Here is a 19,930-nt window from a genome sequence, read left to right as displayed (position 1 = left end):
TTGCAGGCTAACGAAGGTAGGTAAAGTCAACGTCTTGTTCTTAAAACCATCTGATGACAATACCAGCTGAAGGACAAGAAGCATTGTCTTGCTGAAAGTATCTATTTCCTGTAGGATACCCCATTAACATAACAAGATGTACTTGATCTGAGTGAACACTTAAATACCCTAGGACATTGAGACGATGTTCCACAGTGATCAAAGGACCCAAAGAATGCCAAGACAAATCCCCAAAAACATAATATTGCCTCCACCAGCTTGAAATGTTGCACCAATGCAATTGGGGACCATGCTTTCGTGCTGGTTTCGCCATATCTGGACCTGTCATCTGCATGGTGTAATTGAAAACGCTATTCATTTGACCACATGGCCCTTTTCCGGTTATCTACTGTCCAATACTTATGCGCTTTTGCAAACTGGAGACGCCTGCTCTTGTTCAAGGCTGACAGCAGAGGCTTTCGAAACTGGTCGTCAGCTCCCATAGCCTATATGATGTAATGTGCGCAGCACAATTCTTTCAGAGACGTTCGCAGTTGATCCTTCATTGAGATGCTCCTTATTTGACGTACGGTTGTTTTTCTGTTGGAGTGGACAACTCTGGTGAGTCTCCTTTCATATCGAGAATTTAGTAGCCTGTGACGACCACACGCCTGACGTTCAGTGCTGGTTTTCTGCTTGGTAATTCATTTTCTGTAAGCATTAATAACTACTGCTCTCAAACACTTCACAAGAACAGCCGTTTTGCTGATACTGGTTCCGACGCTTCGAGCGCCCTCAAGCATCCCGCATTCAAACTCAGTTAAGTCACGTTTTATGCCCATATCTCCACGCGTAAGACAATGTAATTGATGATTCACTTCTTCTCGTTCCCTTTTTGTAGCTATCTCACCCTCGAGTGGCAAAACTGGAACGCAATAGCTCATTTTGCTTAAAACTGTCCGGTGGTCAGAATAATTTGGTCACTCTGTGTATATATGTTACCGTGAAAGACCAAAATCTGGAAAATGTCGACACTCACCCGTGAATGTCAACATATACCAAATACCTCGGTGAAATATCGAATATTTTATTATATTCTTATATATTTGGACTATCACCAGTGTATGTCGACAAACACCATGCACTGATGGTGAATGTTGAAGAAATATTTTTTTAACGGTTTTAAATCAATTATTTTATTATTAAAACATATTAAGAATGACAAAATAGGAGAAAGCTATGGTAATTAAACTTAACAAACTGTATTAATTAAACTATTAAACTTAAAACTAATTAAATTATAGTAATTAAACTATTGAACTTCAATCTACAGTATTAAACTTAATTATGTGGTTGACGTCATACTATCTTATATTTTACAACAATTTTAAGTGTTATGGCAATTTGAATTGCACAAGAGTCCCTTGCTTTGAAAATTGCATTCAGTAGTGAAACATTTCTCTTCGCAATGACAGCGTGTATAGCCTTGTCCTCCACTTCTCGAATTAATTGCAGCGGCTTCTCTCAGAGACATTTCTTCAGATGAAATCTCATCTATGAAAAGTAACTTTTCTTTACAAATTACAAACTGATTACGGGTATAAAGCTGCTTGAGAGTACCATTTTTGTTTGCTAATTCATAAAAGATGGAGTCTTCTATTCCAACAACAACCACCAACACATTCCGGTTATCTGTACGATAGCGGTCAACATAAGGGGCTTATATTCGCACAGTGTTATCGCCTCTCCGTGGACATCTCCGTCCCGTTTCGACATCCACCAGAGCATGTCGGTGACTGTCGACATATACTGGTGATAGTCCGAATATATACGAATATAATAAAATATTCGATATTTCACCGAGATAATTGGTATGTATTGGCATTCACCAGTTATTGTCGATATTCTCCAATTTCGGACATTCACGGTAAAATATATAAATCCTTTTTTTTTTCTTAAAATTTTAAATTGTTGCATGCAGATAAATTCCCAATCCATTAAATTTCTAGCAATTGTTTTTAAAAATATCGCTCTGAAATGCAAATTTTCTCCGTCTGAGGAACACATATATATCACGTTTGGTAATTATAAGTGAAATGGTTTGGCCAGTAAATGCATCAACATATATACACAGACACATACTTATTCAACTTTATTATTAGTAGATGTTAATATCAGTTCAATGTCAAAAAAGTGGGAAATTCAGATTAATTTCAACTGAAAACAACTACTCATCGCGATGGGTAACTTTAAAATGGACGGTAATTTACCGACATTCTTTAATTTTTTTAATGTACTGAGTTATATAAAATAAAAATCAAATGAACATATGTGTATAATGTCGGTTCTTGAGCTACAGCGAACTAACTCATTTTGTTATGTGTTCTCCATATTCACCTAAAGACAAGAATTTTGTTTCCTCAAGTTCTCTATTTTGAAAAGTGTGATTTTTTTTTAAATATTGCATTCTAGAAACTTTCCTTTCATTGTTACACAAACATCAATTACCTTTGCTTTTATTTTTAAAAATCAGATTGTAAACTAGAAAAAAAAGCTCAAAATCCGATCAATATGTCATAATCAGAAAACTTTCCAGACGATATCAAAAGAAAGTCAGTCTTAAGATAAACACTTCCAATTAAGCCTACATAAAAAATTAAACTCATTCGTTTACGTTGCTTTCTTGTTCGTCTAATCGAACAAATTTCCAATTTCTACGTATATTAGGGAAAAATAGTTTTTTCAAATAGTTATTTTCCTTTATTAATCGTTTGTTTTGTTTTTTCCATCACTCCCAAATAGCTTCCGCGTACATCGAAATGGTCTGTCATGCATCAAGTTGAAAGAAAATTCGTTGAGTTACCCATTTTTTCTTTGATAGACTAGGCACGAATAAATAGTTCTTTTGCAAACAAGTCATTACAGATATCCAACTATACGAGCATTATTTTTTAACATTCTCACTGGCGGCAAATATATTGGAAGTCATATTTTCTCTATAGATAGTTTAAATATCCTGTTTTATAGTATTGTCACTATTTATATGGTGCTTTGTCTCCTTGCTATAGTTCAATAACGGTAGCATTTATACTGGGAAAAATTTTAATCCAAAGTTTATTACAAATCGATCTTATTTATGTCATTTTAAACGAAGCATCAAAAGTCTGACATTTTGCTGAAGGATTCCCACATTTTGGCGGATTGGCAGAAAGTACATCTAAACATTCTGTGCATAGACCAGTAATCATGGCGTTTAAATAGGGGGAAAATATATCCTTGAGGTTTTTATTGATTTAATCACTTAAAACTCTGATGTGACAACTTCAAACACTCCCACATGGAAAAAAAAGTAATGAATTTTTTTTTTTTAAATTTGTTTAGGATTATTTAAATTCGACACCTCCAAATCGAAAATTGACTTGTAAACAAATGTAGAACATAAAACTACATAAAATAAATATTAACTGAGAAAAATTATGAATATCGACTCGTATTAAAGTTCTGATAGTTTTACAAAATCAAATCCGAAAGATGATGAAAGTCAAAGAAATAATCAAACTAAATAAGATATGTAATTTTATTATTATTATTTGTAATGACATATGTTAGTGCGAAAGAACAAGAGCGAAAATATGGTGGGAATGATTGGAAAAAGCGGAGCAACCAAAAATGTGATAGATTTCGTTAATCCAGAAAAAAATTTCAGAAGAATAGCTTTCATTCATCAGCTAGAAATTATAATTGCATATTAAATATGGGAAAAGTAAGAAAATAAAGGAAAAAATTAAAAAATAAACTGTAAAAATAAGAAAAAAAATGCTTTTTATTAAGACCACTGCACATTTATCAACCACGCACAATTCTGTGATAATATATTTTAAACTCCCGCTTCTTCATCATCATTTGAGACTTCATCTTTTTTATATAAATAAAAAAAAATGATTCAGCTGAGTGAATATTCATTTTCGAAAATTCTTTAAAGAAGCTTCATGAAGAGCGTTAGCGAATGACTATATTTTGCATTCCGCATAGATAGTTGATCGTTCTAACACTCCTTTGCACATTTGTAGAATGTAGTCATCGGTAGAAACTATTTAGAAAGTTCTTTGGTGCTGGTGTTGGTAGACACATCATATTTCGTAATTCGCAATTCCAATTCATCTCTTTCAATAAATACATTTTAACCTATCAATTTAGCTTTACGCTTGGCACGCACTTGGAAATATTGAAATCAAAGTAAAATTGGTTGTTGAAAGTAATTTTGCAAATAAATAAACACTTAAAACATTCAAGATATGATGATCCTTACCTCCACGAAGTAGTTATCATGAATTTTTGTTCTGCATATATATATTTTGCCCAAGTGGAAGTGCTTGGTATTGCAAACGAATGTATTTATAACACAGAAAATCAGCTTCTTTCCTTGTCTATTTGAGCAAATCATATAGAAATTGAGAGAATGAAGAAAGAATGGAATTCTTATCAAGTATAAAAAATGCTTACAACTGCTGATAGAGAGATTCGGTGAGTTAGTTTTTCTCAGCTCCAAAAATAATTATTTATGGATAATGAAGATTAATTTGTTAGTGCAAAGATTAGGTTAATGTCTTTCTCTATTATTGCAGGACAATTATTTAATCGGCAGTAGAAATTCAATAGTGATAATCAAGTGACAATTGGTTTTCTTTGTTATTAGCCATCCTTTTAAACTTTCTTTTGTTACAAACATTGGAGAGAAATCAGTCTGTAGCCGCATCGATATCATCAATCCTTTAAATACTATTTTCGATATTTTGTGTCTCTTAGAACTTCTAAAATGTTTAGCTGATTTGTAATTTTCAGTTGCAGATCTTTCGGCAACCCATCATCAAGTAACTTCTTGACTGTAACATTTTCCTTAATGTGAATGCGTTTGTCTAGAATTGCTGACAGCGAAAAACCAGGTACTTTCAAATTAGACAGTGCGGGATGTATCCTCTCCTTAGTGATATAGGATTTAACCAAACAAAGCATTTTGACCGAAATTAAGATGAATAGTATGTAAGAAACAAATGACACTTTTTCAAGCTATTTTAATTAAAGAGTGACAATTCATATGCCAAGTAATATTGTAATTAAATGTCAGATTTTTTTTCAGAATTGAGATCCCACGGAAAAGAATTTTTGGATTCAAAGAAATTTTCTTATTTTTCCTTTTGGAGCGATAGCACTTGTTTGTTTAATTAAAATATTTATTGAAAGTACGACAATTTTAATGTATACAATGAAGTCTATCCATGTGTAGCATATTCCTATTTCCATCTTATGATTCAACCTAAAAACAGTTGCTTTGCTTTATAATAGTTTACTTAAGTAAGATTAATGCACTGTTTAGATGTTACATGAAATATATCTCTGATATAAACTTCAAATTTATTAATCGTGAGCAATTAAATATAGCGCAATCTTATTCAGAATGCTTTCAAATTTTTACATCTTAGTACTTCTAGTACCAATGCATTAACAAATGCAAAAATATTTACTTTATGTGCATATACATATACTTAGAAATTTTTCTATGGTTATAAGCGTCGCCTTTTTTAAAAAAGGCTTTTTTTTAATTTGCAAAAAAAAAAAAAAAAAACCAATGCATTTCTTTAGAAAGACAACGAAGAAAAATGACAAAACACGAGAATTTAAAGAAAAGGAATGTTTATGCTTATGCAAAAAAAAAAAAAAAAAAAAACATATTGTAAAAATTCCTTTTTCGCCGAATTTTACATTCTAAATTTTTATATAAGTCCTTTTAAAATTAAATAAGTTAAGAACAACTGAATGTTTTTTTCTTCCCCGCCAAAGTTTTATTTCTTAAATACTGAAGAAATAAAACTTTAACCATATTTTTTCCGATTTAAATTCCGCGATCGCCGGCTTATATTCATAGTGCTTATTGATAAGCTTCTCTATAAATGGGAAGGGTGCAACAGAATGTTGTACATTTTAAGTTCCTATAATAGAATTTCAAATTAAAATTTTTTAGGAAAAAAAATATTGGTTTAATTATTTCTCCCTGTAGGAACTCCTATTTTTTTTTTTTTTTTTTTTTTCCAAATTTAAAAGATTAAAACCTACATTAAGAAGATGACATTCCACTACTGGCTAAAGTTGTTTTTTTTCTGATATATAGTCTTGGTAATTCGAAAATAACATTTTCAGCTCTTCAGATTGTTATGAGAATTCAAAAATCATTATACATTTTTCTTTCATCTGGGCCACTAATCAATTTTAATTTTAATCTCCCTGTAAAACTAAGACTTCGACACACTAATTTTGTAATAGATCATTTCACTTCCCTATCCATTTTGTCTAATCAAGTTAATCATTTAATCAGTGATAGGCTCATTCACTACCAAAGACCAATGATAAAAATAATGACTCCATGAGATGCCAATAACCCCAACAATTATCAACCGCCAAAAAGGGAGGGATAGACCATTTATCTTTTTTCATTGAAATTGCAGTATTAAAAATGTCTTTACAGATGCTGAAGCAGAATTTTTACCTTTGAATGGAGGAGATTTAGTTTAGTTTAATTATATAAATTTCCTATTTTAAAGCAACACCAGAGTTATTTTGGGACGGACTCATAATTTTGAGCCACAGTCAGATGACGAGGGTGGCATCCGAGATCGAAGCCCATTTCCAAACTTCCACACCACACAAGTGGGTGAATGTTTGACCCCGAAAGACTTAACGTGCACTAGACCCGCTTACACGATTGTTCTCCGATGGAATCAGGTCTCGAACCTGAAACCTTCCGTTTCCGAAGCCGATAACTTACCACCAGGCAACCGAAGTCCTTGTAATGACGGAGGATAGTAACTGCTGTACCAGTAAACTATTAGAATCAGTTTTCCTAGCAGTAAAGGAAAACACGCCATTTTTTTAAAAATATTTCTTGTAGAAAGGGTAAAGGTCTTCCGTGCTTCTATATCAAAATTCTAGCACTTGTCTCAAGGTTTTTAAATTTTCCTAAGATCTTTAGTTTGAAGTTTATGAGAAGATTAAAGAATTACATTCGCCTATGATCTGAAATTTAGCATTTTATCTAAAATTTAAGTAACTTTTGGTTGAATTTTTTGATATACATTTATACAGGTTTATTCAGTTCACGAAATATTTCGTCTCCAAAAATAAAGGAAGGTAAAGGTCTTCCGTGCTTCTATATCAAAATTCTAGCACTTGTCTCAAGGTTTTTAAATTTTCCTAAGATCTTTAGTTTGAAGTTTATGAGAAGATTAAAGAATTACATTCGCCTATGATCTGAAATTTAGCATTTTATCTAAAATTTAAGTAACTTTTGGTTGAATTTTTTGATATACATTTATACAGGTTTATTCAGTTCACGAAATATTTCGTCTCCAAAAATAAAGGAAGGTAAAGGTCTTCCGTGCTTCTATATCAAAATTCTAGCACTTGTCTCAAGGTTTTTAAATTTTCCTAAGATCTTTAGTTTGAAGTTTATGAGAAGATTAAAGAATTACATTCGCCTATGATCTGAAATTTAGCATTTTATCTAAAATTTAAGTAACTTTTGGTTGAATTTTTTGATATACATTTATACAGGTTTATTCAGTTCACGAAATATTTCGTCTCCAAAAATAAAGGAAGGTAAAGGTCTTCCGTGCTTCTATATCAAAATTCTAGCACTTGTCTCAAGGTTTTTAAATTTTCCTAAGATCTTTAGTTTGAAGTTTATGAGAAGATTAAAGAATTACATTCGCCTATGATCTGAAATTTAGCATTTTATCTAAAATTTAAGTAACTTTTGGTTGAATTTTTTGATATACATTTATACAGGTTTATTCAGTTCACGAAATATTTCGTCTCCAAAAATAAAGGAAGGTAAAGGTCTTCCGTGCTTCTATATCAAAATTCTAGCACTTGTCTCAAGGTTTTTAAATTTTCCTAAGATCTTTAGTTTGAAGTTTATGAGAAGATTAAAGAATTACATTCGCCTATGATCTGAAATTTAGCATTTTATCTAAAATTTAAGTAACTTTTGGTTGAATTTTTTGATATACATTTATACAGGTTTATTCAGTTCACGAAATATTTCGTCTCCAAAAATAAAGGAAGGTAAAGGTCTTCCGTGCTTCTATATCAAAATTCTAGCACTTGTCTCAAGGTTTTTAAATTTTCCTAAGATCTTTAGTTTGAAGTTTATGAGAAGATTAAAGAATTACATTCGCCTATGATCTGAAATTTAGCATTTTATCTAAAATTTAAGTAACTTTTGGTTAAATTTTTTGATATACATTTATACAGGTTTATTCAGTTCACGAAATATTTCGTCTCCAAAAATAAAGGAAGTAATACATACACTGACATCTCTTGAGCATTCGGCCATCCTTGCAGGCAATCGACTGTTGCAGTGATGGTGTGAGGATTAGAGGACGGGGGAGTCAGCAGAGGTTGTGCTTCTCTCACGCTTATTCCTTTTTCAGACTGTGGGGTTCTGCTGCTCATGTGGTACTGTGAGTCGCATGACTCGCGGCTGTTGGCAGATGACAGAGTTTGGCTTTGGTACTGCTTCACTTTACTGGGCTGAACTAAATCAAGCGTTTGGCTTCCATCAAACTCCTGCTGGGAACAATACTGATTGAGCATCATGGACGACGAGAGATCTTTTACTAGGAATGGTTTCTCGCTGGAAGGTTGCCCTTCTTCATCATCACTTCTTTTTTCCTGCGAAAAAATGGTATTGGGTTATAATATTGACTGAGTTTGGTAATGATATCCTTAAAGGGAAATATATATATATATATATATATATATAAGATTGCTATAACTTCCAGGGAGGTGTTATAGTAATCTTGAAAATAAACTGTAATGCCTGTAACTGTAGAGAAAATGTAATGCCTTTCTATCTTTGCAAAACCGAGAAATTTTAAAGAAAATGGTGTCCTTTATATTAAACCTTAGAAAAGCATGTTTACAGACTTCTTCGCAGTTTAGGATATATGATAAAATAAATAAATGGGATTGGTAAAATTATAAACTTTACTTTACAAATTTCTATTTAGCTAATTTGTAATGAAGTATTGAAGTGCAGTGACGAGACTTCTTTAATTAAAAGCTTGACGATATTTCCCTTGAAAATCACGATGTTTCATTACTTTAAATTCTATTAAAGGAAGAATAATTACAAACTAAATGCTGGGTTCCTAAAGTGGTTACAAAACGGTTACAGTAGAAATTCAATTCGAGTGTTGGCCTAATTATTTCGGATGAGATGGTCTAATTATTTTCGTTCCAGGTCTAATTCGAAAATGATTTAGAACTTCCTAGTCTCGCTGGTATGTTGGACTAATAGCATGCATGCAGTACTATTACAGTAACTCAGTTTAGTCAAATTTGCATGCCTCCAGTTGCCTATTATCTATGTTTCACTTGATAAAATGTCTTCAAAACTCCAAAACTTTCAGAAATTAAAATTGTATTCGAAATATTAGAAAATAGTATTAAGTAATCTTTATTAATAATAAAGCATATATATGCGTCTTTGCAGGACAAATCTTACAGAACAAGCCATTTGACCTACAGCTAAAGAAAATATTTTGAAGGGAATGTACAGCTCGGACTTATTGTTTTGAAATTTTATTGAGAATGTATTTGATTAAAAATTAAAAGCTATAGAATATAGCGTTATTAATATAACTAATATAAATAATTTTGCAGACGTGTTGTTGAAAAACAAATTTTTGCAATTTTTAGAATTGAAAGAGAAGCGATAATAAAATGATGTATGTTTACATCGCAATACAAAAGAGGAGTGACCGAATTTTTTCCCCCTTCAGTGATTTTACTATTAAATTCTGATAGGGATTTCTTTGTCACGAATAGATTTAGGAAAGAGAATCTTAGGTATATTTGGAAGCAAGTGTTAGAGATATTTATCCCTTAGCTCGGATCGTGAGGGAATGCATATCATCCTTTTTCTAGAGTGCGTGTTTAAAATAATTCAATAAAAAGTATGAAAAATTAGGAATTGGACCCAGAAATAAGAAACCTTTTTAGAATGAAGTAAATATGGGTTAAATCAAGAAAAAAATTAAAAAAAAATTAATTAAGTTTTAAATTAGTTTTTAATATATCATTACATATTTAATATGTGCCTTGAGCCTTGGTTTTTATGATTATGTTGAAATTATTTTTGCACGATTATGCTTATAAAGATTATCACTAATAAATTTCAAAATACTTTGATTAGTTTTTAATTACTTAAAATTATAATTGGATTTTTTTTTAAAGTGCAAGGTTTAGAATGACAATCAACAAACATGCCAAATTTAAATTTCCAAGCCCAGCGGTATGTCCTAAAAAGAACCATCTTACATATACACAAGGGCACACATGCGCCTTTATAATTGTTAAACATAAAAAGAATACTTACTTGATAAAAATTCTTCTGCAGTTTCTTTTCCAAGCTGTCTTTTTCTTTTTGGTAATAGATTCCAGCAAATATGACTACATTTAAGACCAGTAATGTGCATCCAACTGCTATCGTAATAATCAAAGCTGTGGAATAAAACTTCTGGGGACTTCTTGCCGACTGGGTACTGTTGCCATCATCCCGACTGGAAATAAGTTCTGTTTCCTTCGATTCTGCTTTCAGTGATATGTTACCATCACTTCTAGTGTCATTCCTTTGCTCCAATGAATGTTCATTGCCGTTGGTCAGTGGAGATAACGTGGATGGGAATGGGAAACCACCCCCAGGCAGATGTCGAACAGTGCCGTCGTAAGTTAAGGGATTATCATGATCTTGCAGCCTATGATGCTGGACCGAAACATTGACATCACCGGAACTGTGAAGACGAGGAATGAGGTTCAACCAATAAGAGAGCCGATGGGCGTGGTAATGATCACGAACTCGCGGTTTCATAGCTAAGGAGAAGAGGAAAAGTAATTTTTGTTAGTTACAAAAAAAAAAAAAAAAAGGTTTTTTTAAAAATTGGAAAATTTAAGAGCAATAATTACATCTACTAATTCTCAAGCTTTATGTTATAAATAAATTAATTTTTTTTAAAAATTAATTTAATCTATTCCCATGCATGTAATGTAAATTATTATTATTATTTTTTAAAAAAATGTTTTATTTTTGTACCATTTTTGAATAACTTCTTTTAAATATAATTATTTAAATTAAAATTGTACAGAAGGTTTCAGTTCTAAATTGAGAGTATTCAAGAATGCTGTAGATTATTCTGAAAATACTTATTAAAACATTTGGTGCTTCGGAAAAGAGTTAACAAAAATATTTTTAAAACTTTTTTGATTAATAATATTTTGATGTTTCGTTGTTTTTTTCGATTTAAAGTTTACTATAATAAGAATTTTTCTTGCATTTCAGAATTTGTAATGATTCAACTAAGTAATATCCTGACGTATGATAGAATTTTATCCACCATACACGGATTTCCATTCATTTTGCTGTAGTTTGCCATTACTTCTAGATTCAATAAAAAAATGGCGGATAATCTAGTATGAATTCATCTTGACGCCGGATAAAGTATTCTCGAGAAAGTCTTATTAATATCATCTGATTTTGCCTAGAACTGAGAGATAAAATTACTGAAAATGAACTAAATCTTGTTATCAGTATATTTTTTTAAAAAGTACTTTTAAAAGTAAAAGGATTGAAAAATAGCATTTTATTATCAAAAATTAAATATGCTTAAATACAACAGCATTTAAAAACAAAATTGCTTAAAAGTAACAACATACTGAATCGTTGAGCATTGAGAATCAGCAGTTAAATCAAAATTATTTGTAAACGTATTTATACAATTAGGATACATATATTCAATTTCTATTTATTAATCAAAATAGGGTATGCTCTGAGAATATAAGTGAAAGAAAATCATCACATCCGATCATTGAGCATGGGAGAATTTAATACTGAGATTTAGTTTGATTTGTGCAAGCGTTAATTTAACCCTTAACTGGGGAGGTGAAATTTTAGGACTTAACTGCTGGAGGTGAAATTTTAGGACTTAAAGGGGGGAGGTGCGGTCTACGAGACCGCATTTCATTTACACTCAAATTAAATTTTTTAATGAATGTATTAGTATGAAAAACTGCCATATATTTTGAAGATATTTTACTTGATATATAGATGTTTTAGAAATTTTTCAAAATATATTATCATTGAAAAAAGTAAATGCGTTGGAACATTCATTTTCTCCTCAAATGACATGTTACAATAAATAATATTCTTGAAAAAGTATATTACTTTTTACTTTTTAAATCATATTTATTTTTATAGTATATGAAGGTATATAAAAAACAATATAATGTAAAAATCGGCAATTATATGAAAAATAAAAAAAAAAAAAATTGACAATAGGTAAAATTGGCCTTTTTTTTTATCGGTTTGTGTGACTTTCATAGCGCAGTTTTCTAGGGCATTTTAAACATATAAGTTAAAAACTAGTACAAAAATCTACCTAGAAATTATGTATATATATATATATATCTTGGTATATTAACATATTTTATAAATTTTTCAAAATGCATTATCACTAGAAAAATTAATTATGTTTGAACATACATATCAAAATCAGTTGAATGCGAACTTTCATCGAAAAACTCTTCTGTACAATTATTCGTATCACTAAAACCACTTTCTGCTTCATTTAAAAGTGTCTGGAGCACTGATTCATAATAGGATCAGTAAACTGAATGATATTTCGGGCCCGCGTTTTAGCGCCATCTGCTAAGCCTTGTTTATCCCTGGGACACTAACAGGTAGATGCGGTCTTAGAGACCGCACTCGAAGAAATAACTGAATTATTTTAAAAAGCGTCTGCTGAAATCGGTTGAAAAAAATGCACATGTATTGAAGGTCACAAAACCGGAAGCTACAGGGTGGATCCATTCATTTGACCTAAAAATAGAATAGGGGTGACAGAAAATCCATCTCTAGCGGTCTCACAGACCACACGTCCCCAGTTAAGGGTTATATCAGATATTTAGTTTGGTATGTGGATTATTGGGGAAAGGTGCTCTAATATCATTTTGCACGAAAAGAATATAAGATTGAAAGTATTTTCTTAGAAATTTATGAAAGCCCTCTTTTGATAGTATGAATAGTTATTATCGGTAAAGAATGTTTATATGACATTTTTAAATAATTTACTGATTAAAATTCACTGATTTGATATTTATTTATACATTTTTATATTTTAAATATAAAATCGATGTGTATATTTAACAGTTCTCAATTGATATTTATTGTTTTAGTCAAATTCCATCAAAAATGTTAGTAAAATAGGAATGTTTTTCAATATTAAAATAGATTTCTTCTATTATTCAAGATTTATAATGTAAAGTTTTAACTCTAATCGTAGCCTATTAACTAATTCCTGATATTTTAGTTCATCTCTTTCATAATGCAAAAGATCATATGTCAGAAATTCAGTGGCTGTTTCTCCAGCAAATCAGTTGCCGAATCCAAATTCTATTGCTATCTAACGATTCATATCACCAAAGCTATCTTCTTGATCATCGGACCATCGATGGCGAGACTATGGTGAGATAGGAACCCCAATTAATTATACCACAGAGTGTTTACTGACTTTCCCATGGCACATGAGAAAGCCAAAACAAGTCCTGAGGAAGAATGGTACGGGAGAGTTGCATCGAATACCCTTTCATGCGGCAAGATCCACACCATATTAAATCATATTCATAAATACCAAGACCTTTTCATGACCACAGAATATCTGAGGCCAAAATCAGCCGAAATTATTCTCTCAAAAGTGTAATGCCCTACAGAACCACGTTCTCACGAAGAAAATGAAAGCCACAGGACCAGACGGACGCTACAGATTTCTGATTCCACAATGTTTGTTTCTATGTTCACAATATAATTTATCAGGTTTTTTTTTCCTCTTTAATTAGTAATATCATTTATCTGTAAGTTCAACCCATTGTCACGATTTGTTTTTAGGTATTCTTGTTCAATTAATTTAGTCATTGCTTCGCCACAACATAACATACAGTCGTATAGGTTTGACACCGATAGGATTCTCCCTGGAGATCCTGGATGGTTTGTCGTCTCTTTCTTTCTTTTATCTTCTTTTTCCTCTGCCATCTTGTGCTCATCCAACTGGTTAGATAGCTCAGTGTTATAGTCACTGGGGAAACAGGGTGGCGTTATGTTATGTTGACGGCGAGAAGAACAAGGTTGCAAGTAATGCAACAGGTGACGTCCGGAATTTAAAGATTGCCCTGCTTTCCACGCCACGATCGTGAATGACAATTCATATTCTTCTATGGTACTTTCATGTATATATATATATATATATATATATATATATATATATATATATATATATATATATATATATATAATTAATAAACCAAACATTTATTTTATGGATAACGTTTCATTTCTTGTGTTTCCTACGCACACTGAAAAATGCGTAGTTAATTTTCGCCTTATCTTTGCTAAGTGATTCAGACTTGATTAGCTAATATATCCTCTATTTCGAACATTAAAGCATTAAAAGTACATATTGGACATGATTAAAGTCATATTTTTATATCATGCAGCGCAGAGTCAAGACAAAAATAGAAAATTCATTTAGATTAAGAAGCATCTCAAATCATATGCGATAAGAATATATCTAGTTTAATAGTTGCTTATAATATTTTAGGAAATTAGTTGCGTTAATATTTTCCAAAAAAATACTTACATATGCTGAGATATTTCTGATGGACTGGTTCGTATGCCGGCCAAGTTACTTTTTCATAGCGTCCTTTCAAATTTTCACTTTGACTATCTCCATCTGGTGGTGAAACGTTTGGATCCCTATGAAAAGATATAATTTAAACACATTTAATCATAAAAAATAATTTTCACTTTGTACAACAGCAATTGTAATAAAAAATTAATTACAACAGCTATAATAAATATGTACAATAATAATATGCAATAATAAATATTAAATGGAAATGAATACAAATAAGTATATATATGGAATATATATAAATTAATAAATATAAAATGGAAAATATATACAAATAAAAAGCAATAAATATGTAATGATAAATAAAGACAAATGACAATATATTTTTCTAAATAATAAATCCCGGAAAACAATCGTGGGCATGAATCAATATAAGCTATCATGAATCTTTTAAAATAAGTATTTTGTTTACGCATCGAAAGACATGTTTATTCCAAATAAGTTTTTTGGTGTGAAATTGCTGACACGAAAATATTTGATACCTGCAAAAATATATATGGAGAAATTTTTTTGTTGTTCTCCATATATTTTGTTATCCATAAATATTATCTTCCCATTTTAAAATCGAAAAGTTTACGAGATGTAGTTTTATCATGCAATTTATTCAAAAAATTATATCAATCTATAATTCTACTAAACGAGATTCAATGAATAATTTAACAAGAATTTAGTCATATTTTAATGTTAGGGATAGACTGTTTCAATGCAAATAGTTAGCAAGAAGTAATGGAAACCTTAAAATGGAAAATTAGTTTAAAGATGTAAATATCTTCCAACTTACCATGACCAAAATATAATTTAATTGAATTGCAATAGAGGATATCGTATTTCGAATTAATGTTTGAAAATTAACAAGCTATGCAGTCTTTGTTTTTAAATAAAATACGAAAATATATTATGAATTTAATGAAGCATATTTAAATATCAAATATTAAATTATATCCATAACTATAAGATCACATTTTTAAATGAAAAAATCTAATTCAGTTGAATAAAGATTTTAAACAATAAATGAATTTAAAAAAGAATCCTCCTAATAAAGAATTTAAATTAAATTTTGTGCACAATTTATCCTATGTTTCATCATATGATTAAAATAAAAATTAATTACATCTGAGATAGGTTTCGGAAAATATTATAATCTTATATCAACATAATATTAAGAAAGTAGTAAATATTCATTAAAGAAAATATTTTTTCCCAATTGTTTGCTTTCTTTCCAATAAAGGCAAATTATTTCTATTCTAAATTAGAAGAACTGTTTTTTTTTCTCTTCTGATTGCTACAGTTGTTTAAATTCGATAATAAAATTAATTGAAAATTTGAGGATAATAAATACAGAATATGAATCATTGGAGTAACATTTACAAACATGGATTAAATATTAATTGAATAAGAATGACTAAATTCTTATTTAAAATTGATGATACTAAAAAATGAAAACGGTATTCGTAAAAAAATTATTGCTCAGTAACGAACTGAGAATAAAAATGGCGCTCATTTATTATTTCTGTCGTTCTAAATTAGATTTCAAAGAATTCAATTAATTTTGTAACATAAAAATTTTGGTAATTACATAAATAATAAATAATTAAATATTACATAAATCATTTAAAAAATATCGAATAAATTTATGCTGTATATCAGTAACATTTTGACTTTGGTATTTGATTTATAATATTTAATTTATTTTCTATTTCGAATCATCCTATTTTATTACTTAAACAAATGCATTTTGTGAGGTACACTTTACTAGAAACACCGAGAAAATCGAATTGGGAAAATTCTAAATTGTTTTCATTCAATCTATTTTCCATTTTTCAGGTACTATCCCGTGTTCTAATAAATAAGCACTTAGACGCTTGTAAACTAGAATATCTTAATAAAATGTCTCTGCTAATTTTCCTCCCCCAAGTAATTCTAAAAACAAATTATCATGATTTTGCAAATTATTAAGTACACAGTTTAAAGCGAAAAGGTAAGTTTGTTATTATAATAATTTTTCGAATAAAAATCGAAATTTGTTTAGAAGGGGAAAAAACTTCTTCAAAAAAGCTGTTTTTTGATTTCCAATTTTTTTATATGAGCATTATGAAATAACAAGGTTGATAGATCATAATTTATTATTTTAGTTGATTGAAATTGATTATTCCATATTTATTGATTGTATTGTACACATCTGTTTTAAGAATTGGGTAAATAATAAAAATAAAGTTGCCAGCAGATAAATAATACAAAATGATAATAGATAGATAAATACAATCTTTTTTTCAAAATCGCTTAAATGATGCAAAAATAAAGTTGTCATAAGATAGATATAATTCAGATACTTCATACTTATATAGCGAATTTCATATCCGTTGAGGCAGGACTGATTGAAAAAAGTCACACTTTTAGAGCTTATAAATATGCATGACCTTTACAAACTCAATTTGCTTGGAATTATATGATCGCAATTTTTGTTATCATAAAAATTATTTCCCCGAAATTCTTAACAACTCAGTGTATTTTTTCTAATAGTATTAACGTAATAAAAATGTATACAATTAAGTAATTTTATATTTCATCATTTACGCAATTTTGAAAAACAGATTTATACAATACAGTTAATAAATATTCAATAATCAATTTCAATTTATTGAAATAATAATTTTTTATCAATCCAGTTTGTTAGTTCATAATATTACCTTTAAAAAAAATCGGAAGCTAAAGCACTGTTTTTTTAAGAAGTTTTGCCTACTAACTGTTAGGTCTCTATGCAAAATTGTTGATTTAATTTTCAAGTATGCATAATCAATGTTGTCTTATGTGCTCAGCAAACATAAATATCAACTAAGGATGTTTGATTGGTTATCATCTTCAAACTACTCTCCATAATTTTATTCTCGGGGAAAACTCCAAACTGTCCAAAGACTCTTAGAGAACAGAAAAGCCCCAATCTCACTGGAAATGTTATTCTGCTTCTCCGCGAAGCATAATTTAAATGATAAAGTGATAAGAATCTAGGATTCTTTCATCTTATTTTGATCAGTGTTTCGCAACTGACATTGTCCATAAACTGGTGATAATGTTAAGCCCTGTAGAGCTTAGTTTGTCGTTGATATCCAGCAGAGAGTTGATACTTTGAGGATGGATTATTTCCGAACCAGAAATCCAGTTTTGTATGTTGAAGATTGTTGCGTGAAAATGTGACAGCTAGTCTGCATTGCATCAAGGACAGAATATTAGCTCATTATTAAAAGAGCAGATCTTATAATCGCTTTCCATCAGAATCATATGGAGGATGAATTTTAGTTGATTATGCGCATAAGAATTATGTTGAGGATTATATGTATTGTGAAAAAAAATAATAATAAAATAATTGACTTTTGAATTAGTTATTGACGAAATACATAAAATGCTCCTTTGAGAATTTATACCGATTGTATAACAATGAAGGGAAATTGAAACCTATTTCTCGTTTTAAATTAGCATTTGGAGTAATTTATACTTTATTTTTTAGCTACTTTAAATCATTATAAGTGAGACATCAACATTTTTAAACCCACCATTTGTCATAATCAATCACAGTTACAGAAGAATAGTGATTCAATGAATAATAATTATATAAAATTATTTTTTAAAACATCATATGTTTTTATATAACCACGTATTATAATTTAAGAAATATTTTATTTGGTATATTTAACATCTATATCGCGATATGATATTTTCGAATTACGATAATGATGGAATAATAATTTCTAATTAGTATAAGTTTTATATTATTCTATATTATTTTGCTTAACACAATTCACTATTTTGAGTCTTTAGATTTACAGACATATTTTTAAAATTCCTCTAGATCCAGCAGATGATTTTTCGTATTAAAATTGATGGTTACTTTAACCACACAAAGCATTCTTGGACTTTCCAAACTCAATCTCTGATAAAACGTCATGGGGAATTAAACTAATTTCTCTTAAATCAAAAACAATATCAATACCATGCAAGTAAGTAATAATTATAAACAGATCTGATGGTTCCAACAACAGAAGAAAAATGTCTTCAGATATCATACCTGAAATTATATATATATATATTCCTTGCTTCGGCTGTATTGTGTTTATGAAATAAATTATAGCTGTTTCAGTATCGAAATTCAGAGTTTCTTTATTTGGAAGAACATAAATTTTAATTCTAAAAATGTTCATGAAATGTATTTAGAAAAACAAATAATGATAAATCATTTTTTAAGTTAAAAAAAAAACTGAAAAAAATATTTTAAACATAAAATTACACATTAAATACTGCGAAGCATTTAGATCATTAGAATTTTTTTTTATCTATGCTTACTATATCCGAAAACAAAAATGAATTATTTTCTGATTTGCAATAAAAATAATTACAACATGGAAATTTATTTTAAAACATTGGAGGAATTTGATTTTAAATATACCTTACATTTCTTTAAGCACTCTAATTATTAGTAGTTTTAAAATTTTTACTTTTAATTTTTAGTTATCATATACAAAATGTAGAGGAAATATTGTAATCGTCAATTACAGGCCCATGGCCCATAATTTTATGCGGTGGGGAGGGCATTCCGAAATATTAAATTGGGAAATATGCGAGAACGTTTCGGAGGCATTGTAATCTATTACACTATATAACTGCTAAAATAAATTTTAGGCACGTCTAAATGATTTTGATTCCAAATTCTTTTACTGTATATTTTCTTGTTGAGGTAAGCTTCCATAATTTTGGATTCGTAAATTAAGATGATAATTAATATTGCTGATGGAATTATTAATAATCTGCAAATTAGCCCTTTATAAATATCTCACCCTAATTGTACTCATATATTGTATGCTATCAAGGAATATTCACAATATTGTAACACAATATTATTCAATATTTAACAATATTGTTAAAAATTGAATAATATAATATCGCAGAATATCAAAATATTGTGCAAGCTGTGCAATCAAGATTCAAGTTCTTGTTGCATTTAACATTTTTTTTTAAATATTATCAATGATAGTAAGTTTTATTTTAAACAAGTGATATAAAAAAATAAAGTCAATTTCTACTTTCGCAAGAACTGAACTCGCGTTCTTCGCCTTCACGTGAAAAATACTGAAATCCTTGCATTTTACCGATTGAGCTACTGC

The 19,930-nt window shown here is 29.7% G+C and overlaps 1 protein-coding gene across 1 annotated transcript in view; it reads right to left on the bottom strand.

Annotated features, from left to right (window-relative positions):
* LOC129967030 (neuroligin-4, Y-linked-like) overlaps positions 1 to 19,930 on the bottom strand; it is a 176,228-nt gene that overhangs the window by 1,369 nt on the left and 154,929 nt on the right. Inside the window, exons 6-8 of the mRNA XM_056081662.1 lie at positions 14,724 to 14,839; positions 10,415 to 10,908; positions 8,342 to 8,706 (exon numbers count right to left, since the gene is read on the bottom strand). Of these exons, the coding sequence (XP_055937637.1) occupies positions 8,342 to 8,706; positions 10,415 to 10,908; positions 14,724 to 14,839 (975 nt within the window). The remainder of the gene's footprint in view (positions 1 to 8,341; positions 8,707 to 10,414; positions 10,909 to 14,723; positions 14,840 to 19,930) is intronic.

The sequence above is a fragment of the Argiope bruennichi genome, chromosome 4 (assembly GCF_947563725.1).
Source record: "Argiope bruennichi chromosome 4, qqArgBrue1.1, whole genome shotgun sequence".
NCBI classification, from domain to species: domain Eukaryota; kingdom Metazoa; phylum Arthropoda; class Arachnida; order Araneae; family Araneidae; genus Argiope; species Argiope bruennichi.
The sequence above is the reverse complement of the archived record's forward strand: the minus strand, read 5'-3'. Positions and strand labels throughout refer to the sequence as shown.